This window comes from Tursiops truncatus, chromosome 3 (genome assembly GCF_011762595.2).
Source record: "Tursiops truncatus isolate mTurTru1 chromosome 3, mTurTru1.mat.Y, whole genome shotgun sequence".
Taxonomy (NCBI): domain Eukaryota; kingdom Metazoa; phylum Chordata; class Mammalia; order Artiodactyla; family Delphinidae; genus Tursiops; species Tursiops truncatus.
In genome coordinates this window covers 32260903-32287059 of record NC_047036.1, presented here as the reverse complement: position 1 = coordinate 32287059, position 26157 = coordinate 32260903, and the positions used below count along the sequence as shown (strand labels likewise).

Genomic DNA, 26157 nt, shown 5'->3' with positions numbered 1-26157 from the left:
TTTCATGTAAATGTCTTGGTTTGAGTTCTACATTTTGGATTTATGGATAATGAAAATCAAGGTGCCTCCTCCTATATGTATATCACTTTTTTGAAAACACTGGTATCTTCTGGTTGACTTTTCATGCCTGACCAATGATGGTCCACGAGTTCCTTGCTGCGACACTAGACCACAGTGAAACCTTTCTTGCTGAGTCTTTCTGTTGAGGGAGCTCTTCCAGGTATCCAGCTTTCTGCAGAATGTTCAGTTCCAGCTTTCCACACAAACTGGGCCGACCCCCTTCATGAGGTTGAAAACCTTAAGATGTCATTTTTCTTTTTGCATACTGTTTACCCAGGGTGAAAGGCTCTGCAACTTTCTCCTCCGTCAACTAATCCAACCTCCCTCTCCTTATGTGTTTCTACTTCTTCGAGACTAGTTGTTCTCAATCAAGTTGCTCATTGTATTTACCTGGTTAACTTTTTTAAAAAAGGGCAAAAAGAGGAGCATAACAAAACAGATATCCAGCCCAAGTCAATTAAACCAGAACCTTTGTGGTGGACATTGCTAGGCCATGGTTCTCTTTTTCTTCCTTTCTCTCTTTCTTTCTCTCTTTCTTTCTTTCTTTCTTTCTTTCTTTCTTTCTTTCTTTCTTTCTTTCTTTCTTTCTTTCTTTCTTTCTTTTTTCTTTCTTCCTTTCTTTCTTTTTTCTTTCTTCTTTCTTCCTTTCTTCTTTTAAATCCTCTGGTTATTCTAATTTATAGCCAGGGTTAAAAACCTCTATTCTGGACCCAGGTCAATTAACACCTCCGATGAAATCTCCTCCAGCATCTTCAGGCATCAGTTCTCTGTCTACGCTCCCTGAGTGCTTTCCCCCTTGTTCTTTCAGCACTAATCACACTTACTCCCCCGACACAAGATGAACATCACCTCTAGTTTGGAAATGTGTCTTATATCTTAAATCTCACTCTTCTCCCAGCACCTAGACAGTATCTCGCACATTATGGTACAAAAAGATAAAAGGATGAATAAATGGGTGGGTGGATTGACCCGAAGTTGAAGTTCTATTAATCATTAAGATTTGATAATCTTTTGGTTTTTTCCTAGTATTGCCAGCCAAAAAAAAAAAAAAAAAAAAAAAAGAGCTGCTGTTTGTTTCCCTAGGATCATATGGAAAGAAAAACATCAGGACCTTCCAGAGATAGTTCTTGCTGCCAAATGAAAAGCAACGTGCTTCATGAAAATCCTGCCAGCCTCTGAAGTCTCCTCTCTCTTAGATCCACAATGCTTCTTTTCCTCCTTAAACTCCTATGATATTTCCATTTTTTTATTCCCTAATGAGGAGAGTCAGCAGTGAAATATGCCAGGACTGCTTTCTCCTACAGCCAATGCCAATCCCTTGCTAGCAAAACAAAATTGAATTAAAAAAAGAGTGTTGGTTAAAAAGAAAGTAATTGTGAAAGTTCTTTGTATGATGAATACGTTCTGCCAGTTCCATTACCACAAGTCTGTATCATGCAGTTGTGCTCTTGTTTACGTCCTTGCATCTTGTTCTGTCTTTCCTGGATACATGCATGCATTCATTCTGCAAATACTTGACAAACACCTACCACAAGCACAGAACTCTGCTTGTTTAGGTCTTAGCTCTCCGATTTAACTCTATGTCTCCAAGGAGAAAAGTGTATTGTATTTGCAACCAAAAACCATTAGGTTAAATCATGTGAAATTGTCTCTATTTAGTCATATTTTACCAAAAACAAAACAAACTCCCAAATCCAGTGATTTCATATGATCCAACTTAATACCTAGCCTTATGAGTTGCGTAAGGTTAAGTCTACCCACATAAGGAGCTAATTAAAGGAGCTGGCTATACAATTTTATTCATTAGATAGCATGGTACTTAAGACCTGAGAGCTTTGAAAAGGTCCGAGAACCCTAAAAGAAGAAGAAGGAGAAGGAAGGAGAAAAGAAGGGCTCAAAGTACAAGGGGAAAAAAGCAAAATCAAAATTAATAAATATTTAATTATATGTCAACAACATTATCATGTCAATTCGCTCATTGTTTTTTTATTAATAAAATTTTCACACCTTTATAAATAAATTTAAGTTAGTTTTCCTCACTTCACAGAAATTCTCAAGAATGTACATGATTGCTGAGAAATCACAATACAAATAATTTCAAAAGCAAAATTTAAAAACTAATTTTCAAGGTTTTTTTTCCAGCAAAGGAAAATGTTGTTGGATATGAGATGTATTTTAATGTAAGGTAGGACACAGAGATAGTTCTCTAATAATAAAAGTGCCAGGCCCTTTAGGGTATAAAATAGCATTGGTGCTCAAGAAAATACCTATTTCCTGCCCCCCAGAAACCTGAGTGAATCAGAAAGAATTAGGATGTTAAATACATACAAATACTGAACTCTAGTGTGTTCTTAGACAATCCACTGTTGAGAGAGTTTCTGATGTAGAGCATCTGGATTAAGGTAGAGTTACCATAGTAACTACTGGGAATTCCTTGCATCCTTGTGAATTACAAATTGTCAAAAAAGAAAATGGCTGAGCCTCGACCAGACTCCTGAGGGTCAGCTTAATGATTTATCAGAGTCCCTTTCCTGTAAATGGGGGAAAGATTGTAGGTTCACTGTTGACAGTGAGACTCTCCAACTTCCTCCAAAGGTGGCATATCTGGTAGAGCATTTCCAGCAGGGTGCAACACTGAGACACCAGAAACTGCCCGGCAAGAAGCAGCATAGAGGAAGAATCACCAGAAACTGCCCGGCAAGAAGCAGCATAGAGGAAGAATCACCAGAAACTGGGGGAGATGAGGACTTCCTGGAGGCTAAGGCTTACATGGCTCATCCGGGATTGAGGTTTCCTGAGAAGGGAAGTCCTAGCTTGGTCTGGCCAGACTGAGTGCAGTATTACCCACACATGCTCTCTGAGAGGGCACACCACAAATTCAAAGAGCAAGGGATGTGTGAGGGAAACAGTCCTCTAATGCTCAGGCCGTACATTCAGATCATTACACTGAGCTCCAGCCATTATCAAAGGACCTGGGAAAGCTGGATGGGCATTCATGTTTCCTCGGCCTTAATAAGAAAAAAACCTTCAGAGAATTGCTACATTTTTACGCTTTTCCCTTTTTATACGTAAAACTCAGGTTGCTTATTCATTCTACTGATGACATTGGTAGACATATGCCTGCTCACTGCCAACACACACCAGCTTTATACCATGGTCTCCCCAAGACCCTTTGAGTGTGTATTTGATTGTAAACACAGCAGAACACTGCATCCAAAAACCTCACAAGAGAAGCTCCTGAGTTAGTGTCCCAATATTTATGAAAATCAACCCAAAATGGTGAATAAAGACTAGGCTCAGCTTACATTTATTTTCAAAGAAAATAAAACTTCTCTCTCTCTCTCCCTCTCTTCCACACATTCACACACACAGACACACACACACACACATATAAATAATTTGTAGGACAACCATCTATCTTTCTGCCCACCAACCCTCTCCCAGCCCCTCCACCACCACCTCATGTTCATTACTCCCTATTATACTAAGAAATGGTTCAAGAGAATGGAATCGTGTGGCTTTTTAACACTAGACAAATTATTAAACTCCTAAACCCCGAGATATGCCCGGGGTTAGTAATATATCCTTCATAGAATTGTTAGGTTGATTCATTGAGATAAAGTATATAAAAACCTTGGTGCCTAATAGCAATAAATTGTAGCTGTTGCTATGGTATCATGCAAGGTTACTGATATAAATCTTCTCAAGTTTCACTCTAATGTTTGTGACATTAGACAGCCAAGAGGATTAAAACTGAAAATGGAGGATAACTGTATATGGCAGAGTGGCTTAGTACTCTCCTGTAAATAATTAGTGGGTTCAATGACTTTTTTTTTAAGAGGAGGTGTTTTCGGAGATTGGTTCAAGATATCTGAGTAGAAGGACATGCTCTCACTTCCTCTTGTGAGAGCCCAGAGTCACAATAACTGCTGAACAATCACCAACAGGAAGACACTGGAACTCACCAAAAAAGATACCCCACATCCAAAGACAAAGGAGAAGCTGCAATGAGATGGTAAGAGGGGCATAATCACAATAAAATAAAATCCCATAACTGCTGGGTGGGTGACTCACAAACTGGAGAACAATTATGCCATAGAAGTCACCTGGAGTGAATGTTCTGAGCCCTACATCAGGCTACCCAAGCTGCAGGTCTGGCAATGGGAGGAGGAATTCCCAGAGAAACAGACTTTGAAGGCTAGCAGGATTTGATTGCAGGATTTTGACAAGACTTGGGGAAACAGAGACTCCACTCTTGGAGGGTACCCACAAAGTAGTGCGCACATCAGGATTCAGGGAGAAGGAGTAGTGACCCCACAGGAGAATGAACCAGATCTACCTGCTACTGTTGGAGGGTCTCCCACAGAGGCAGGGGGGTGGCTGTGGCTCACCACAGGGACAAGGACACTGGCAGCAGAAGTTCTGGGAAATACTCCTTGGCATGAACCCTACCAGAGTCAACCATTAGCCCCACCAAACACCCTCTAGGCTCCAGTGCTGGGTTGCCTCAGGCCAAACAACAAACAGGGAGGGAAGAGATTAAAGTTTTACTCAGCTCTGCCGACAAAGCAACACCCAGCTCTACCCACCACCAGTCCCTCCCATCAGGAAGCTTGCACAAGCCTCTTACATAGCCTCATCCACCAGAGGGCAGACAGCAGAAGCAAGAAGAACTACAATCCTGCAGCCTGTGGAAAGAAAACCACATCCACAGAAAGACAGACAAAATAAAAAGGCAAAGGACTATGTACCAGATGAAGGAACAAGATAAAACCTCAGAAAAACAACTAAATGAAGTGGATGTAGGCAACCTTCCAGAAAAAGAATTCAAAATAATGATAGTGAACATGATCCAGGACCTTGGAAAAAGAATGGGGGTAAAGATAAAGAAGATGCAAGAAATGTTTAAAAAAGACCTAGAATTAAAGAACAAACACCTAGAAGAATTAAAGAACAAACAAACAGAGATGAACAATACAATAACTGAAATGAAAACTACACTAGAAGGAATCAGAATAGCAGAATAACTGAGGCAGAAGAACGGATAAGTGACGTGGAAGACAGAATGGTGGAATTCACTGCCATGGAACAGAATAAAGAAAAAAGAATGAAAAGAAATGAAGACAGCCTAAGAGACCACTGGGACAACATTAAAGGCACCAACATGCACATTATAGTGGTCCCAGAAGAAGAAAAAGAGAGAGAAAGGACCAAGAAAATATTTGAACAGATTATAGCCGAAAACTTCCCTAACATGGGAAAGGAAATAACCACCCAAGTCCAAGAAACACAGAGAGACACAGGCAGGATAAACCCAAGGAGAAACACACTGAGACGCATAGTAATAAAATTGACAAAAATTAAAGAGAAAGAAAAACTATTGAAAGCAACAAGGGAAAAAGGACAAATAACATACATGGGAACTCCCATAAGGTTAACAGCTGATTTCTCAGCAGAAACTCTACAAGCCAGAAGGGAGTGGCATGACATATTTAAAGTGATGAAAGGAAAGAACCTACAACCAAGATAACTCTACCTGGCAAGGATCTCATTCAGATTTGATGGAGAAATCAAAAGCTTTTCAGACAAGCAAAAACTAAGAGAATTCAGCACCTCCAAACCAGCTCTACAACAAATGTTAAAGGAACTTCTCTAAGTAGGAAACACAAAAGAAAAGGACCTATAAAAACAAACACAAAACAATTAAGAAAATGGTAATAAGAACATACATATCAATAATTACGTTAAATGTGAATGGATTAAATGCTCCAACCAAAAGACACAGGCTCATGAATGGATACAAAAACAAAACCTGTATATATGCTGTCTACAAGAGACCCACTTCAGACCTAGGGACACATACAGACTGAAAGTGAGGGGATGAAAAAGATATTCCATGCAAATGGAAATCAAAAGAAAACTGGAGTAGCAATACTCATAAGATAAAATAGACTTTAAAATAAGGAATGTTACAAGAGACAAGGAAAGACATTACATAATGATCAAGGGATCAACCTAAGAAGAAGATATAACAATTATAAATATATATGCACCCAACATAGGAGCACCTCAATACATAAGACAAATGCTAACAGCTATAAAAGAGGAAATTGACAGTAACACAATAATAGTGGGGGACTTTAACACCTCACTTACACCAATGGACAGATCATCCAGACGGAAAATTAATAGGGAAACACAAGCTTTAAATGACACAATAGACCAGATAGATTTAATTGATATTTATAGTACATTCCATCCGAAAACAGCAGATTACACTTTCTTCTCAAGTGTGCACAGAACATTCTCCAGGTTAGATCACATCTTAGGTCACAAATCAAGCCTTGGTAAATTTAAGAAAGTTGAAATCATATCAAGCATCTTTTCTAACCACAATGTTATGAGATTAGAAATCAATTACAGGGAAAAAAATGTAGAAAACACAAACACATGCAGGCTAAACAATACATTACTAAATAACCAGGAGATCACTGAAGAAATCAAAGAGGAAATCAAAAAATACCTTGAGACAAATGATAATGAAAACATAATGATCCAAAACCCATGGGATGCAGCAAAAGCAGTTCTCATAGAGAAGTTTATAGCAATACAATCCTACCTCAAGAAACAAGAAAAATCTTGAATAAACAATCTAAACTTACACCTAAAGGAACTAGAGAAAGAAGAACAAACAAAACCCAAAGTTAGTAGAAGGAAAGAAATCATAAAGATCAGAGCAGAAATAAATGAAATAGAAACAAAGAAAACAATAGCAAACATCAATAAAACTAAAAGCTGGTTCTTTGAGAAGATAAACAAAATTGATAAACCATTAGCCAGATTCATCAAGAAAAAGAGGGAGAGGACTCAAATCAATAAAATTAGAAATGAAAAAGGAGAAGTTACAATGGACACTACAGAAATACAAAGCATCCTGAGAGACTAGTACAAGCGACTCTATGCCAATAAAATGGACAACCTGGAAGAAATGGACAAATTCTTAGAAAGGTATAACTTTCCAAGACTGAAGCAGGAAGCAATAGAAAATATGAACAGAACAATCACAAGTAATGAAATTGAAACTGTGATTAAAAATCTTCCAACAAAAAAAGTCCAGGATCAGGTGGCTTCACAGGTGAATTCTATCAAACATTTAGGGAAGAGTTAGCACCCATCCTTTTCAAACTCTTCCAAAAACCTGCAGAGGAAGGAACACTCCCAAACTCATTCTATGAAGCCACAATCATCCTGATACCAAAACCAGACAAAGATACAACAAAAAAAAGAAAACTACTGACTAATATCACTGATGAAAATAGATGCAAAAATCCTCAACAAAATACTAGCAAAGAGAATCCAGCAACACATTAGAAGAATCATACACCATGATCAAGTGGGATTTATCCCAGGGATGCAAGGATTCTTCAATATACACAAATCAATCAACGTGATACACCATATTAACAAATTGATATACCATATGATCATCTCAATAGATGCAGAAAAAGCTTTTGACAAAATTCAACACCCATTTATGATAAAAACTCTCCAGAAATTGGGCATAGAGGGAACCTACCTCAACATAATAAAGGCCATATATGACAAACCCACAGCAAACATCATTCTCAATGGTGAAAAACTGAAAGCATTTCCTCTAAGCTCAGGAACAAGACAAGGATGTCCACTCTCACCACTATTATTCAACATAATTTTGGAAGTCCTAGCCACAGCAATCAGAGAAGAAAAAGAAATAAAAGGAATACAAATTGGAAGAGAAGAAGTAAAACTGTCACTGTTTGCAGATGACATGACAGTATACATAGGTAATCCTAAAGATGCTGCCAGAAAACTACTAGAGTCAATCAATGAATTTGGTAACGTTGCAGTATACAAAATTAATGCACAGAAATCTCTTGCATTCCTATACACTAACCATGAAAGATTAGAAAGAGAAATTAAGGAAACAGTGTCATTCACCACTGCAACAAAAAGAATGAAATACCTAGGAATAAACTTACCTAAGGAGGTAAAAGACCTCTACCCAGAAAACTATAAGACTGATGAAAGAAATCAAAGATTACACAAACAGATGGAGAGATATACCATGTTCTAGGATTGGAAGAATCAATATTGTGAAAATGACTATATTACCCAAAGCAATCTACCTTGCACAGTGCAACCCTCTTGCACTGTTGGTGGGAATGTAAGTTGATACAGCCATTATGGGGAACAGTATGGAGGTTCCTTTAAAAACTAAAAATAGAATTACCATATGACCCAGCAATCCCACTACTGGGCATATACCCAGAAAAAAACATAATTCAAAAAGACACGTGCACCCCAATGTTCATTGCAGCATTGTTTACAATAGCCAGGTCATGGAAAGAGCCTACATGCCCATTGACAGAAGAATGGATAAAGAAGATGTGGCACATACATGCAATGGAATAATAGTCATAAAATGGAATGAAATTGGGTCATTTGTAGAGACGTGGATGGACATAGAGACTGTCATACAGAGTGAAGTAAGTCAGAAAGAGAAAAACAAATATCATATATTAATGCATATATGGGGAATCCAGAAAAATGGTACAGATGAACCAGTTTGCAAGGCAGAAACAGAGGCACAGATGTAGAGAACATCAAGGGGGGAAAGCGGGGGGTGGGGAGGGAGGTGGTGGTGGGATGAATTGGGAGATTGGGATTGATGTATATACACTAATATATATAAAATAGATAACTAATAGGAACCTGCCATATAAAAAATAAATAAATAAAATAAAATTCAAATCAAAAAAAAAAAACTTAACAGCAAAAAAACCCAAAAAAACCTGGTTAGATTTACAAACTGTTAAGTTCTGAATATGCTTTCTGTTCTTATAACCACTTACCTGAATATAATTTTACCCTGATGATACTTTAAAAAAAAAAAAAAGAAGAGGTGTCTTTTTCTGTAGCAAAATACACATTACATAAAATTTACCATTTGGTTACTATTAAGTGTACAGTTTACTGGCTTTAAGCACATTCACATTGTGCAGCCATCACCACTCTCCACCTCCAGAAGCTTTTCATCATCCCAAACTGAAACTCTGTATGAAGAGTTTCATTACAATACGCATCGTATTGTACACATTAAACAGTAACTCTCCATTCCCTACTGCCCCAGCTGTGGTAGCTACTATTCTACTTTCTATCTCTATGAATTTGACTATTTCAGGTACCTCAGATAAGTGGACTCACAAAACATTTGTCCTTTTGTATCTGATTTATTTCACTTAGTGTAATATCTTTTGTGTTTGAGAGTTTTAGTTTGTTTTTTTAATAATAACCGTCCTAATGGGTAGGAAGTGGTATCTCATTGTGAGTTTAAAGTACACTTCCCTAATTATTAATGATGTTGAGCATCTTTTCATGTGGTTATTGGCTTTAGTATATTTTCTTTGGAGAAATGTATGTCCAAGTCCTTTGCCTATTTGTTAATCAGGTTTTTTGTTGTTGTTGAGTTGTAGGAGTTCTCTATATATTCTGGAAATTAATCCCTTAACAGATATTTGATTTGCAAGAAGTTTTTAATGTTGAAGTCTAATTCATCTACTTTTCCTTTTGTTGCCTGTGCTTTTGGTGTCATACTCAAAAAATCCCTGGATCCAATGTCAATGTCATGCAGCTTTTCCCCTATGTTTTCTTCCAAGAGTGTTATAGTTTTATTAGCTCTTATGTTTAGGTTTTTGATCCATTTTGAGTTAATTTTTGTATATGGTATAAGGTAAGATTCCAAGTTCATTCTTTTGCAATGTGAATATCCCAGTATCATTTGTTGAACAGTGATTTTTTTAACGGTGTGTTAGCCTACTAAAGTCAATCTACCTGGAAAGGACAAGAGAAAAGAGGGTCAGGGTGACATTGAGTCATTTCACAAATTGTGTTCTATTACATTTGTTTTCATAGCTACATTATAGATACCCCTAAGTCTGCCGTATAGCATTATTAAGTAGTAGTATTTAGTTCCAAAAGGTACTACAGAATTGAAAATAGAAATATTCCTATCCTTCTGACCAAAAAGAAAGTTATCACTAGGTTACACTCAGGTATGACCAATTTTGTATTGTCATAAATAATTTTGTGTTTAGGAAGGCTTCCAGTCTGACAAATCTTCATTTGAGAAATAGGGTACCAAAAAGACTAAGGTTGAAAGAAACTAACACAACATGTAAAGCAACTACATACACCAATAAAAATTAAAAAAAAAAAAAAAAAAAGAAAGACAAGTTGAGTAATTTTTCAAATGGAGAGAAGGAGAGAATAGGGTGATTCTAAAGTGAAAAAAAAAGAAAGAAAGAAACTCAAGGAAAAAGAGTATAAACTGGAGATGCTTTTAAATTGACTAATTTAAACAAATTTGAAATATATTCTGAGTGCAAAGAAAGGTGTAAGGCTTCATCAGTATTTATCTTGTACTGAAATGGAAATATTTCTATTTTAAAATTAGACAACAGACTAGGAAAATGAGTATATTCACACCTGCACTTAATTGACAGTGGGACAGGATAAGAATTCCAGGAATGGGGGAGTGATCCATTTCCCCTTTGTCATCTTCTCTGAGTCTGTAAATTCCCAAAGCACATCAGTTTATTTTCCAAACTTTCTGGCCTAACCTTCCTGTTTGGAAGGCAACTGGGAATGAATGAATGAATGCGGAAGGACAAAGAGAAAAATAGATCTATTTTTCATGTAGGACCTTTTCTTTCTTTTATTCATTAAAGAGCAATTATTGTTAACAAATCTTCAAGCACAACAATCAATCCAATGAGGGTGTGTATTTTGATGGTGTCAGTTAAATCTTTTGTTGGAGATCCAGTGAGATAAAAGGATTAAAAGACTCAACAGACTCCCACAGAGCTCTCTAGGAGTTCCCCAAATCCCAAGAGAGGGTAAGATACAAATTATATCCCAAATGAGAAAGTAGTAAGTAAATTAATATATAACATAGGATTCTTCTAGAAGCTTTGTTCTTTGTCTCTTTGCTCTCCAAGTTAATTGGTTTGATAAAAGACTCCTTAAGTAAAGTTTAGATTATTTCTCCGTTGTCCTATTTCAACAGGTTTTTTTTAGAGTTTAGTAAACATTTGCCTGGAGTTGAGTTTAAATTGTAGAGACAATTGTTCCCTGCCCTTCTTGAGTTTAAATACAGTTTACTCATCTTCTAAGCAGATAGGGTAGGGGGTCCCTAGAGAAAAAGAACCAGGCATGGCTTTCTTGGCATAAGAGAAGCCATTTTTGGCCTAAGCCATTTGGTGCTCTAAGCCTGGCCACAATGTCCTTTAACAGGTCTCAGTAATTAATGATCTTAAAGGAACAAATAAACGACTGTTATCAGGCAAGAAAAATAACAATAGCAAAGATAATATATCAGTTGTAAAGACTCCTAGTTCTATTTCAAGGGTAAAGATTAGCCTGAAGCCCTCAACCACCAGATCAACTGGGATCTAAGAGATGATGATGTTGACCTTTGCTGCCCCACGTGACTTCAGTCAACTAAAGCTTGGATTCTGTTGACTTCCCAAGCCCCTTCATGAATATGCATGTATCCTTACCTTAAAACTCCCCCAGTTTTGCTGTTCGGGGAGATGCTGCTTTGAGAAAGATCCCTGGTGTTCTGCTTACTGGCTGCAAGTAATCAATCCTTCCTTCTCCTGGGCTTTGGCTTGGTTGTGTCTTTTAGCTCAACACCCACCAAGAGGCAAACCCAGTTTTGGGGTAACAATCCTATTGAAATATAGTAGGAATTCTCCTTCTACTGAAAGATGAATTGATTTTTCACTGAAGTTGATTAATACGTTTTTTCTTCCTAGTGCATTGATGTTCTGAAAGGATTAAGGCCTCCTTTCATCAAAAATGGAAAGGAAAGTGCAAGAGTGAAAAAAATCCATTTTGTTTTCAAAACAAAAAGTGAAAGAGAAATAAGCCAAATCCAGGAGCTAGCCGTTTCCTCCCGCACAACTTTTTAAAGCGTGCCTTTTCTTATCCTGCTTTTATCCCGCTCCTTTCCATTTGGCTATTCCATATCTCTCCATGCAAGGAAACTAGAATTTCCTTGAATTTCTATGAATCTATTTTGTGAGTTTCAGTTTTTCTTTCCTGGCAAGGTTCAAATGCATGTCGATAAAAGACAAGTTTACAAAATAATGAAGTTTTAGCTGACCAGTTCCCTAGTCTGGAAACATAAGGGGTCACTTAACATTTCTGTGCTTTCGCTTCATCATCAGAAAGCACCAATGTAGTGACCATCTCCCAGTGTTTGACAATATTTTAGCCAAGAGTTCTCCTACAGCTTCCCATAAAGGATGGGTTTCAAGGGAGGCTGTACACACGCAGAATTAGTGTGCAAACCATATACTGCTGTCATCAGATTCTGAAAGGAACCCGTGAGTCACAAAAAAAGCTTTAAAAATAAAAGCTACTCTAGGATATTAGGGTGACAGAAGGAAGTAATAAAATTAATTCGTACTGGAGGAGTTTCAGATCTGGTTAGGGAGCCAAACTTAATGCAACTGATACAATGGGAGAACCATAAAAGGGAAACATATCAAAGAGCTTCATTTTGTGGTGCAGTCTGCAGGAGTCCAGAAAAAGGGAGAGATGGGTGAGCCAGCGGCACAGAAGGCTTTCTGAGACCCAACATCCTCCTGTTCTCCTATCTCAGGGCTCTTGCCCAGGCTTGTGATTGTTGGGCACGTAAAGCAGATGATCCTCTGTTTCTTTTCTAAAATGTTAGCCATTCAGGTTATAAAGCTGAAACTGTGTAAGAGTTTATAAGTCTTTCTAACCCTCTGTGCTAACAACTTCAACCATGCTCCTTTTAAAACCTGATAGATACAACAGTGACAACGTTTTTAAATAAGGCTCGATAAGTAGTGTTACTTACACTGTCATCAGTGTTCTCGCCCTCCAACCCCACCATGTCTCTGGGCCTCACAGTCTCCATCTAGCTGTCACTTTGTACCAGGGAGACAGCCTCATTTTACCATTGCCTGAACAAAAACAGTTCTCTAGAATGTAAATTTATGAAGACATTTGAAGAATTAGAACCATTTTTGTGTTCTCTAGGCTACTTCTCCCTTCCACTAGCAGGAATAACTGCAGCGCCCATACCACAAAAAAATAACTTTATCTTCTTCAGATGGTATCGTTATACTGTGTGTCAGCTTTCTTGCATTTCCTGTTTCCTCTTCCCGCTCAAGGATTTACATACTTAATTGAGTTCACAGGAAATGTGCTCACATAAGTGATACTTGAAACATGTTTTTGTAAGTAAAATGATTATGCTCCAAAAACTAAAAATAAAAACTTATTGGTGAGTTATGGATGAGAGCTACAGCTAGCCTGTTTTTTCTTAGCCAAGATACTTCTCTTAAATATAATTTTGAGAGACTGCTGAATTTATGTCAATAACAACTAAAAATCACCTTAATCTGCAATTAGAAATAAACACAAATTGAAATGAAACTCAAATGAATAAATTGAAACTCAACATTCTTTTAATGAGAGACTTGTACAGTTAGCTACATTGTTAATGGAAATTGCTCGATTTCCGTTTATCGTGTAATTTTTGTCCAAATTACCGGCCCAGAGAGAAAATCATAGAATGACCAAGAATAAGTAATTATCATGGAGCGCATGGTGAAAATATGTTGGTAAACTTGGTAGTAAACAGTGTCAGAGCATCAGGATTATTTCTACAGTACTATCAAGTTATTGCCTCCTAATCTATCATCTTCCTCGTACGAGTCACTTGCTCCTCCTTTTAGAGCCTGGGCTTGCCTGCATTTTGAAGCCACCTGGGGAACTTTAAAAAACACTGATGCCTGGGTCTCAAAGTAGAGAGTTTTATTTAATGGTCTGGGGTTAAGCCCGGAAACTTGGATTTTTAAAAGCTTCCCAGGTGATTTTAACGTGCTGCCAGATGAAAACCCTCTGCTTTAGACCCTAAATTGTACTGTTCCAACAGATAGTGGATGAGAGGCTTTTCAGTTAAGCTAGAGAATGTCTCCATTTTAAGGTCTTCTGGCAATGGCTTATGTCTAAAAGAATGCATGGTTCTCATATCTGCCTTGCTTTGATCTTCCTCCTCCGTTAATTCATTGAGTATTTATTATGTGCCAGAGAGTGCAATTTCTGACTACCCTCCTAGTTCCCGACTATCCTCAAGCCCTCAAGCCCTACCTCTCTTGAAAATACCTACAGTTTCAAGGCAATCTCAAATTCCTTTCTACCCCTGGGACCTGACCCTTGCCCTGCCGTTCTGCCTTGTCCTGGCAATGATTCTATACATATTTCTAACCACATCTTGATTTTGAAAAATATTTTCATTTTAAGAAATAAATAATAGGGAGTATCCATTTAATAAAGAATTTTTATTGTCACAGTAGTAATTAATACTAGGTCAGGATCAAATGAAAAAAATTGGTGTCTCTCTACTAGGTTATTGCGGTAGTACATACAAGGTCTAGAAATTTGCAACCCAAAATTAAGAAGTCAGTTGCCTTTCCTTTGCAATAGGACATGAAGATGATCTTCTACTCTTAAAATTACTTTAGTATCAGTATATATATATATATATAGAGAGAGAGAGAGAGAGAGAGAGAGAGAGAGAGACTATATATTAAAAATAAAGGAGGTAAAAATCCATGTACCAGAATGAGTTCAAACAAGCACTAGAGAAGATTGGTGGGAACTCTGACTAGTTGGGATCAAATATTATGCCCTTAACTCAAGAATATCTAGTTCACCAGTGTAAAGATTGAGGCATCTGAGTGCTAACAAATATTACCAAAAAATTAATGCATGAACCTAGACTGACATGTACTTTATATTTTTAATGAAATGAGTAACGTCCTATGATAAGCTTAAAATAGGTCCACTGTTCAAATATTGGTGAGATAGATTTAAATGCATTTGGAATTGATGATTAAAATTATCATGATCTTTTTGCTCTTTTTAAGATTATAGTTCTGTTTTAAATGTGCCATATATTCAAAATTAAAAAGTCAGAAAGTCAGCAAAGTACAAAATAAGGATTATTTGTAATAATACCTCCACCGAAGTGAACCACTGTTAACATGTTAATGTGGGTCCTTGGCAGATAAATAAATAGATACATAGATAGGTCCACAAACACACATTTTATATAAAATGGGTTAATAACATACACAGAGTTTACAATTCAGGCACTTTTTAAAAAATTCTGTGTCAATATTTAAGACTTCAAAGCTTCACCTGTAGCTGTTTTCATATTATTAAAGCATAATAACTGGATAAACCTGGCCAGTTATACAAATGCTCCGAGGGCTGAGATAACATGCAAATAAACCTTATATATCAATGTGTGAAAACTAGACAGACCACACAGTTCAAAAAAGGAAGTACACCCTGCATAGCTAACTTGCACATTCACTGTCCGAGTTACAGCATCTTCGGGGTCACTGTGTGCCAGGCACGTCAACTCTTTTCAATAAAAATGGTAAGTAATAAATTTTATGACTCTCTTTGGTCTCCTAGCAAACGTCTAATCTTTTCTACATAAAGCGGAGAGGTGTGGGAGTGCTTCACGGCCAGGTCCTCCAAGCCTTTGGAATTTTCGCTTATCTCATCATACTTCCATTTGCTTATAAAGCTGCTAAGGCTTTATTATATCAGCTGAGGGACTGTGGCTGCAAGAGTTCCCTTTTCTGATTCTAGCCTTCAGAATAGAGGAAGAGCTATGCCTTAAAGAAAGAAAAGCTGCATTCTTTGTCTTGCCTCTTAAGATGGTTGGGTGCTATAACCAGAAGTGCGGTCGTTTCCTTTTATGAGCACTTTGGAGCCCTGAAGAGAACTCCAGTGATATACGTTGGGCAATATTGCTGAGGATGAGTGCTATTTTGGCAACATGGTGAATTTTACAAGAGGAGCTCTTTTGTTTAGAAAAATGCATTTTATTATTTTAATTAAGAGAAGCAAAGTCCAAGTAGTCCAAATCTTAGGGACAGGTTGTGTTCCAAAGTTAATTGAAAGTCATTATGTGGAGCGCACTTAAAATCATGACTGGGTTCCCAGTGTACCATGAAAACTAGCTTAATCCATAAAGTACCTGAACTACAGCATTAAGATTCTGCTACAGTTTCCTATTATTTCGCTGTATAATTGGCTGTGTTCTTATACGTGTGGTGTTCTCAGGTTCACAGAGTCTAGAAGAGAGTCAACTTTCTATCCCACACACCCCTCCCAGACTCCTCAGCCCCTAGAAGATAGAGACTGGTTATCCCTTCTCTTGTTATGAAGAGGATTACTTCCTTTGCCACCTCCCAGTGGGAAGCTGGGGACTGAGGCAATGATCCCTGCAGGTACTCAGTGGGGCAGGGAGTGCACTGTAGGCTCTGGAATAGAGAGGGTAGGAAGATTCATGGCATGAGTATGTAGTCTAAAATCTCTTGCACCAGAATGGGGAAAGGGCAGAGGTGAGAGAACGTAACCTCACCACAGGGGAAAGAGAAGGAGAGAAGAGATGAGGTCAGACTTGCAGAGTCATGGGGAGGGGAATACCACAGAGAGGAAACGGTAGCCCGTGGGCTGTCCCTGCAGCCCCATCTGTAGAGGAGGGTGGTCACCTATCAAGATGGGATTTACAAGTCCCTCTAGTGTTTCCAAACTCGGTCTTCAGATCCAGGATTCTTAGAAAAGATCTTGACCTTAATTATGATATCCTCTTCAAAAATAAATAAGGGCACTGTGGTTGACAGGGTAATTTGCATTTTCTTAGGGAAAAATAGATGGTAATAGACGAAAAAAAGGAGAGAGGTTTAATTGGATAGTGTGTGTTTGGTGTTACATATAACGTTTTCTTAAGAGATCACCATCTTATTACAAAAGTAACGCATATTACTAAAGAAAATTTCTTAGAAATGAAGAAATGACACAATACTTGTTTTCTATAGTTCTATCACTTAAGGGGCAATCATTGTTAAATTAATACAGATCCCTTTAGAATTTTGTCATTTAAAACTATATCTTATAAATATAATTTTCTACAAGTACTATCATACTTTATAAACTATTTCCTTATTTGCTTTATAATTTAAAATATCTTGAATAATATCTGAGTTATGATAGCATTTTTAGTAATGAATCATTTTTAATGACTGCACTGTATTCCATAATTTATTTTAGTTCCATATAGCTGGACATTGAGATTGCTTCTTATTTTATTTTTCTTTCTTTATGGTAATATAGACAAGACTGTCATAAGCATTCTTTTATATACATTGCCTTATAATTTTCCGTTGTCAGAACTACTAGAAGAATAGGTAGCTGAAAAAACATATATTTAGACTCTGAACACAGTTACCCTCTTGTTAAACAATATATTTTAAGTTTACCTACTATATAATGCATGGCAAATGAATTTGCCAGTGGCAGTTATGGTATATACGTGCCTATCTTTGTAGCATATCAAGGATATACTTAAAGAGGAAGTAGATTTCCTTTAATTTCTCTCTCCCTAACATTGCCTCTGACATTCTACGACAAGTTACAGAAAGGCACATAGCATATTACAAGAAGGAAAAAACTCTTTCTACTTTTTCTCCTTGGAAGACATCATAGATCAGTCAAAAGGCCATATTCCTGGCTTTTTTTTGTGTGGGGGGGTGCTGCATCAGGTCTTCGTTGCGGCACACAGGCTCTTTGTTGTGGCCCACAGGCTTCTCTCTAGTTGTGGTGCACGGGTTCCGTGGTTTGCAGCATGCAAGCTCTCTAGTTGAGGTACAACGGCTCAGTAGTTGTGTCACGTGTGCTTAGTTGCCACACAGCATGTGGGATCTTATTTCCCTGACGAGGGATCGAACCCGTGTCCCCTGCGTTACAGGACGGATTCTTTACCACTGAACCACCAGAGAAGTTCCTATTCCTGGCTTCTTATGCTTTGCTTACTAGTTGTATGTTTTTTTCAACAATCACTTGAGCTCTGAGTTTGTTTCCTTGTCCAACCGCGGTGAAGATGTTGATGATGATGACAGTAACTGTCTCGCAGGGTTGTTTTAAGGAGTGAATAAAATTGTGATTACAAAGCACCTATTAAAGTGCAGGCCCCAGCCAGACACTGAATGAATGTTGGTTTCTTTCTTTCCAGCCCCAAATAAATGATTTCCTAAGGAGGCATAAAGACTTCAATGAACACAAAGAGGAGAATACCGTGGAAGTTAGCATTTGTGAGCCTTGACATACGCCATCTCATTAAATCCCTATAACAATCCTTACAAAGAGTTAGTTACTGCTATCATCCCCATTTCCTAGGTGAGAAAACTGAGTCTTGGGAAGGGTGATTCCCTTACTCGCAGCCACACAGCTACTGAATTTCCAGAGTCCACAGCACTGGAATTTGAGCACAATTCTGTCTGCTCTCAGAGCCTGAGTTTTTCTGCATTATGCTGCATCCAAGAAAAAGTAGGTACAGAGGAAGACAGCAAGGTGGTCCTAGAAAAGCCCGGGACTGGCTTTCAGGAGGGCCAGGGGCCTTTCCTCAGGCTGGTGACCACCTCTGTTTGATCTGGGAGTCAGTGGTTGTAACTTCTTCTGCTATTACCGTTATGAATTATATCCTATTTTCAGAATGCTCACTTTATTGAAATCTTGCAGAGCCACTGGGATAAGAGACTAAATGGGTTCCTGGTTTTGTGATTCTCCACCCCAGGGTTTAGAGAGGGGGATTCAATGATCAAATGCCTCGCCTTCCTTCCAAGCTCTCCTGCTGTGTTACTGGTGTGACTAACTCTGCCTGCTCCAGGCTGAGTGCTGGAAGGGAGCGTCAGAAAGTGGAACCACATCATGGCCCAAGTGGTTATTGGGAAATTCACCTGTTATCACCCTCTTCGTATAACTTATTGGCAGAGGAACTGTAGAAACTTGTGGGAATTAGGTGGAAAAGTACATGGGGTTTTGTGAGTACAAGGATATCAGCTATAAAGAATGATAGATTTTAGCTACATGGTGGCAAGGAGTGCTGGGCTCCAGGCCCAGCCTCCCCATAACCCTCAGTGGGATCTTGACTTGGCTTTCCAGCTCTCTCAAGCAGCTCAGTTAAGGTAGAGGGTGGGCTAGGTGTTCCATAATGTTCTTTATGATTCCACATTTCAGAAGCAGAAGGCAGCGACAGTAAGATTCTACTTCTCAAACAGATGGTCGTGTGGAAATTGACTTAATCTGCGACCTTAGACAAATTATGTCACTTAACAGCCTTCACTGGAAATAACAGAATGATACCTGTCCACACGACAAGTATGTTTAGGTACCTTTCAAGTTGTAGATTTTCTGAAAAAGAGGGAGGGGCAGATATCGAATCGTGCACAAATTTTTGTATGTTCCCAGTTAGTGAGGGGAAAAATCTTTTATCAATAAACCTTAGAAGGTTTTAAGAAATGAAGTAAAAATTGGTTTGGGGGTTTTATTCATTTGTTTTGCTCCTTTCAGTCAGCTGGCAGTTCACACGTGGGCAACTAACAAAAGAAATGTGTTATCACTATTCAGTGAGGGTTTATTGAGGCCCTGTTCCACGTTGGGCTCTGCTGGACAAGAATGCAGGGTGAAGACAGGTGGGTCCTGGCTTCCTGGAGCTCACATTGAGCACAGTGGGTCCAACTTTAGCAAGCATCTGAATCACCTGGAGGGTTGGGGAAGGAGCCTGGGAATTGGTGTTTCTAAAAGTTTCCAAGTGATGCTGATGCTGCTAGTCAAGGGACCACACCTGGAGAACCACTGTTCCCACATCTGGAGAACCACTGTTCCCCGGAAGATGGAAAGTTAATTCAAGTAAACAGATAAGTAAACTAGCAGGCAGTGAGCTCTGAAGGAGGTAAATAAGGAACTGAGATAGAATATACGAAGGAAACATCCTCTTTAGATAGTGGTCTGGTCTTCGATGCCGTGATACTTACCGCGCTGGTTCTCAACCCTCCTTGCACGTTAGAATCGCATGAGTAGCTTATAAATCATACCCATTCTCAAGGCCCCAGCCAAGACCAGTTAACTCGAACCCTTAACGGGGGAAGTGGCGTCCGGTGCAGGTTGAGAATCGCGGCACCAAAGAGCGAGAATAAGCTGGGCACAGGGAAGGTGGCAGGAAAGACCATTTCAAGCACAGGAAATGGCAGGGACAAAAGACAAGAGGCAGGGGACAGCTTGCACCTGCAAGAAGATAGGGTGGCAGGAGGAAAAGCAAGAGAAGAGGAGGGAGGCAAAGAGGTGGTTTCTAGAAGCAGGCAGCAGTCACATATTGAAGGGTCTCGAGGGCCATGACAAGGAATTTCATCTTACTTTGTTCACCCGGGCAGCCGTTGGAGGCTCCCAAGCGAAGGAGTGAGTGTCATTATCCGATTCACATTTTGAGGGGAGGGCTACTTCTGAAGTGACGCGCATCCTTTCCAGGAAGCCTTGACCATGGTGTGGAGCTTCACTACTGACTTTCTCTCCCTCATCCTTTAAATTTTGACCCCAAATTTAAACACAGCCAAGTGTTTAATTTGTGAAGGATTTCTGAGGGGGAGGATGGGTTTGGGGCCCCGCAAATAATTTGAGGGGCTGCAGTGGAGGCCCACTTGAGAGCTGGTGTTCCAGGGAAATCAGAAAATAAAATCTGAGCTAGAAGAATCCCTCTGGAAGCTGGGGTTCCAAGCCACTTCTTTCATGGAGAGCGGTGATTCCTGTGCTTATCACATAAGTTGGAGGGGGTCAGTCACAGTCCTGAATGACACACTACTGTCCCCAAATAGAAATTCACTCACCTCCACACACTCCCTTCACGTACACCCCTACTCTCTACTCTCGATCTATTTATATCCTCTGCTTCTGCAAAATGGGCTGCTTCCCCTTTGCTGCAAGGTCTGTACCAATATGTTAAAAAAAAAAAAAAGCTCCTCTGTTATGACAAGCGAGTTTTTTTGTTTTTGAGTCCCACGTTTTTCTTTTTTTTTAAAAAAACATCTTTATCAGAGTATAATTGTTTTACAATGGTGTGTTAGTTTCTGCTGTATAACAAAGTGAATCAGCTATACATACGCATATATCCCCTCCCTCTTGCGTCTCTCTCCCTCCCACCCTCCCTATCCCACCCCTCTAGGTGGTCACAAAGCACCGAGCTAATCTCTCTGTGCTATGCGGCTGCTTCCCACCAGCCAACTATTTTACATTCGATAGTGTATATATGTCGATGCTACTCTCACTTCACCCCAGCTTCGCCTTCCACCCTATGTCATCAAGTCCATTCTCTATGTCTACCTCTTTATTCCTGCCCTGCAACTAGGTTCGTCAGTACCATCTTTTTTTTTCTAAATTCCATATATATGTGTCAGCATACAGTATTTGTTTTTCTCTTTCTGACTTACTTCACCCTGTATGACAGACTCTAGGTCCATCCACCTCACTACAAATAACTCAATTTCATTTCTTTTTATGGCTGAGTAATATTCCATTGTATACATGTGCCACATCTTCTTTATCCATTCATCTGTTGATGGACAAGCAAGTTTTAAGCCAAGAGCGAGAGGTTCAAATTCTAGACCTCGTTCATTCACAGGTAAATGCGCGTAGGAGGAAACGAGAGGCACTTGTTTAGAGCACGTATGAGCAGCCGCTAAATGTGCAACACTTGCTCTTGAAGCGAACGGGTGTGGGGCTCCAGCTCTGGATTTGGTAACTTCAATATCACTTCCCTAATTCTTGGAGGTGCATTCCATCTGCCCCTTCTTTCTCATGCGCTTCTCTTTTTCAAATACTATGGTATGTTAAGAAACAAATAACAAATACTCACCACCCAGAGTCCACACATATTACCATTATTTCATATTATTGCCATTTTGCCATCTTTTCAAAACTAAAAAAGGCAAAGTTGAAGCCCTCTTTTTGCCCTTCCCAGTTCCATACCCCTCTTTCCACAAGCAGAGGAACTACCTGCTCTGATAGTGCTGTCTCGCCATCTCCGCCATGTTTTTATATTTTTATTTCATCTGCCTGTATCCATAAGATACTATATAATATTGTTTTGCCCAGTTTATTTTTATGATTTCTGCATTTGCAATCTTTCACTCGACATTGGTATGTTTTCAATATGTATCCATTTGGACCCATGCAGCTCTGGTTCAACCTATTGAATTTCTGTGTAATTATATTGCAATTTATTCATCTATTCTCCAACGTTGAATTCGCTGTCATTGTTTTCCATTTTGAACAGTACTCTAATAAATGTTCTTTTGCATAGAGGGTCTGGGCACCTTTAAATTTACTGGATGTTAGCAAATTGTTCTCTAAAATCATTGTATCAATTTATCTCTCGCCAACCTTGTATGAGAGTTGCCATTTCTCTGCATCATCCCTAAAACTTGGTTTTGTCAAGTTTATTGATAGAGTTTTGAGAATTTATTATATGCAAAACTCTACTTCATTTAAAAATGTTTTTAACTGAACTATACTTGATTTACAATACTGTGTTAGTTTCAGGTGTACAACAAAGTGATTTAGTTATATATGTATATAACTAAATCTTTTCCATTATAGGTTATTTCAAGATATTATAGTTCCCTGTGCTACAGTTCCCTGTGCTATACAGTAAATATAAATTCACAGTAAATTCTGTGCTATACAGAATATAGTTCCCTGTGCTATACAGTAAATCCTTGTTGTTTATTTATTTTATATACAATGGTGTGTATTTGTTAATCCCAAACTCCTAATTTATCCCTTCCCCTCCTTTCCCCTTTGGTAAACCATAAGTTTGTTTTCTATATCTGTGAGCCTGTTTCTGTTTTGTAAATAAGTTGATTTGTATTATTTTTTTAGATTCCACATATAAGTGATATCATAAAAACTTGTCTTTATCTGACTTACTTCACTTAGTATGATAATTTCTAGGTCCATCCATGTTGCTGCAAATGGCATTATTTCATTCTTTTTTATTACTGAGTAATATTCTATTAGATATAGATACAGATATATCACATCTTCTTTATCCATTCATCTGTCAATGGACATTTAGGCTGCTTCCATGTCTTGGCTATTGTAAATAGTGCCGCTAAGAACATCGGTGTGTATGTATCTTTCTGAATTAGAGTTTTCGTCTTTTCTGGATATTTGCCCTGGAGTGGGATGGCTGGATGATATGGTAAATCTATTTTTAGTTTTTTCAGAAAACTCCATACTGTTTGCATTTCTCTAATAATTAGAGATATTGAGCATCTTTTCATGTGCTTGTTGGTCATCTGCGTCTTCTTTGGAGAAATGTCTTTTTAGGTCTTCTGCCCATTTTTTGATTGGGTTGTTTGTTTTTTTGATGTTGAGCTGTATGAGCTGTCTGTCTATTTTGGAAATTAAGCCCTTGTCGGCATAGCAAAACTCTACTTCATTTTGGTTTCAATTTTCCTGATTATTACTAAGATGGAATGTGTTTTCATAAGCTTATTGACTGTTCAGGTAACTCTTCTGTAAATTCGCCTCATGTGCTATGTTCATTTTCTTACAGATTATCTTTTCACGTTGATTTACGGGAATTCCTTATATATTCTAGACATTAATTCTATGTCAGTTAGTGCATTGCTAATTTTATGCTCTGAATCTATGGCTTCTTTTTTACTTTATTTTTAGTGTCTCTTTTTTATACAGAAGTTTTCAATCTTAATGCTGTCAAATTTTACAATAAGTCTATAATTTCTGCTTTGATGTCGTTTTGAAAAAAGTTATTCCCTACTCTCAAATGTTAAAGCTGTTTTCCTAACCTTTTCTCTAAATATTTTAAAGATTTGCTTTTCATATTTAGGTCTTTAATAATCAGGACTTTATTTATACTTGTGGTGTGAGGTTGGCATCTAATATATTCCCAATGGATAACCAATTGTCAAGTACCATTTATTTTAGTCTGTTTCTTTCCCCTACTTCTTTCTGTTGCCTCCTTTGTCATATGTCCATTTCCCACATATGTGTGACTCTGCTTCTAAGCTCTTAACTCTGTCATACTGGTCCATGTACTTCGTAAAACTCCATGTTTATCACTGTTTCTTACATCTTACTCTTGTGCTCTGGATTCATATATCTTCTTACCCAAGTACACATGCTCTTACCTATTTTCTAACAATTTCTACAACTATTTAGTATTTCTGTTAATATTCTCCCAAACACAGCAAGAACCTAAACAAAACGCACTTTTGCTTGGAAGAGATATACTTCACTTTTACTCACATTTAATCAGCCAAAATAAGTTGCATAGTCATGCCTCAGCTAAACAGGACAGAGATGTAGGGATGTATAATTTTTATGCATTCAGGGTAATAGCAGAGATGGATACCCATTTGGAAGAAGAGTAATATTATATACTGCAATGTATATTGGGTTTTGTATAACTGAAAACACTTTCATTTTGACTTCACTCTTAAATGATTGTTTAGCCATATATAAATATTCTAAATTGGTAGTTACTTTTCCTCAGCACTTTACAGACTTACCCCATTGGCTTCTGCCTTCTAGTGTTGCAGAATTGTATGCTATCAAGTCTAATTGTCTTACCTTGTAGGTGATATTCTGTCATTCCTTTCAAGATGTCTCTTTGTCTTTGTGTTTTGCAGCTTTACTATGCTTCATAGGCATGTGAACTGATTTTTATTTATTCTGCTTGGTACTCAGAGTAGCAATTTAAAGCAGGGATCTACAACATTTCTGTGAAGAGCCAGATAGTAAATATTTTAGGCTTTGTAGGTTTTGTGGTCTCTGTTACAACTATTCAGCTCTATCTTTGTAGATGAAAGCAGCTGTAGACATGGCATAAACAAATGGCTGTGGCTGTGTTCCAATAAAACTTTATTTATAAACACAGGTGGCAGCCTGGATTTGGCCCATGGACTGTAGTTGCCAACCCCTGACGTAAAATCTAATGATTTTCTTCAATTCTAAAAGATTCTCAGCTACTATTTCTTCAAAAACTATTACTCTACCATTTCCTCCTTCCTAGTTTGTTTCTTTAGAATCCCTGTTAAGTAAAAGCTAGATAGACTCAATCTATCCTATGTGATTTTAACTTCTCTTCCAAATTTGTTTATCTGTGTTCCTCTGTGATGAATGCTAAATCAGTTTATCAACTTTTTCTTCCAGTTCACTAAGTTTTTCTTCATCTGTGTCTAGGATGACCAATTGTCTCAGTTTGCCCAGCACTTTCCCAGTTTTAGCACTAACGTCCCATGCCCTAGAAACTTCTCAGTCCCAGACAGACCAGGATAGTTGCTCATCCTATCTGTGTCCAAACCATATTTTATCCCATATATTGAATTTATGTTTCAATGGTTAAGTTTTTATCTCCAGTCTTTAAAATTGGTTGCTTTTGATAATCACCTGTTTTTGCCTAATGTCTGCCCATTTTTGTTTCAAATATTCTTATGCTCTCCTATAGGTATTATTCATTCTTTTTCTTGATATATCCTAAATTCTTAAGGTCACTTTCAGATTGTTCTATTATTTTAATTTAATTTGAGGTAAACCCATCTTTCAATTGTTGATTTCATTGTGTTTTTATTTCTTATTAATAGTCTTCTTCCTGTAGTTTGGAATTGTGTGGTAGACCCATCTGAGAAGGTTTTTTGGTTGATTGCTTAGTTTTCGCTTTCTATCTGCCATCTCTAATATTGTGCTTACCTCTACTACGTCTTTCTGAGGTTCCTCCAGCCCAGAACCAGGTCTGTATTGACAGCTGATACAGGCCCACAATAATTTGGCACATTTAGTATATTCATTACTAAGTCAACTGGCATCTTGGTCCAGATCCTGGTTCTAGCCCAGCATTTCTCAGCTTTAGCACTTTTCTGCATTGTAGGATGTTTCGCAGAATCTCTGGTCCCAACCCACTAGATCCAGTAGCACCCTTGTCCCCCTCATTGTGACAACACAAAGCATTTCCAGATATTACAAAATGTGCTCCCCCCCTTCCCTTGCCATGTTCTCATCCTCAGTTGAGAACTGCTGGTCTATCCCCAGGCAATTCTTAGCACTGATCATTTGGTCTCCTTTCATGGTGCTAAGGATGGGAAAAAA

The 26157-nt window shown here is 38.2% G+C and overlaps 2 protein-coding genes across 2 annotated transcripts in view; both read left to right on the top strand.

Moving 5' to 3' along the window:
• The window catches only part of C9 (complement C9), a 49496-nt gene extending 48084 nt beyond the window's left edge, over positions 1-1412 (top strand). Inside the window, exon 11 of the mRNA XM_019929241.3 lies at positions 1087-1412. The gene's annotated coding sequence lies outside the window, so the exon portion shown is untranslated. The remainder of the gene's footprint in view (positions 1-1086) is intronic.
• A 14087-nt stretch (positions 1413-15499) lies between these two features.
• The window catches only part of FYB1 (FYN binding protein 1), a 192796-nt gene continuing 182138 nt past the window's right edge, over positions 15500-26157 (top strand). Inside the window, exon 1 of the mRNA XM_019930113.3 lies at positions 15500-15583. Coding sequence (XP_019785672.1) covers positions 15581-15583 — 3 coding nt within the window. The 5' untranslated portion in view covers positions 15500-15580. The remainder of the gene's footprint in view (positions 15584-26157) is intronic.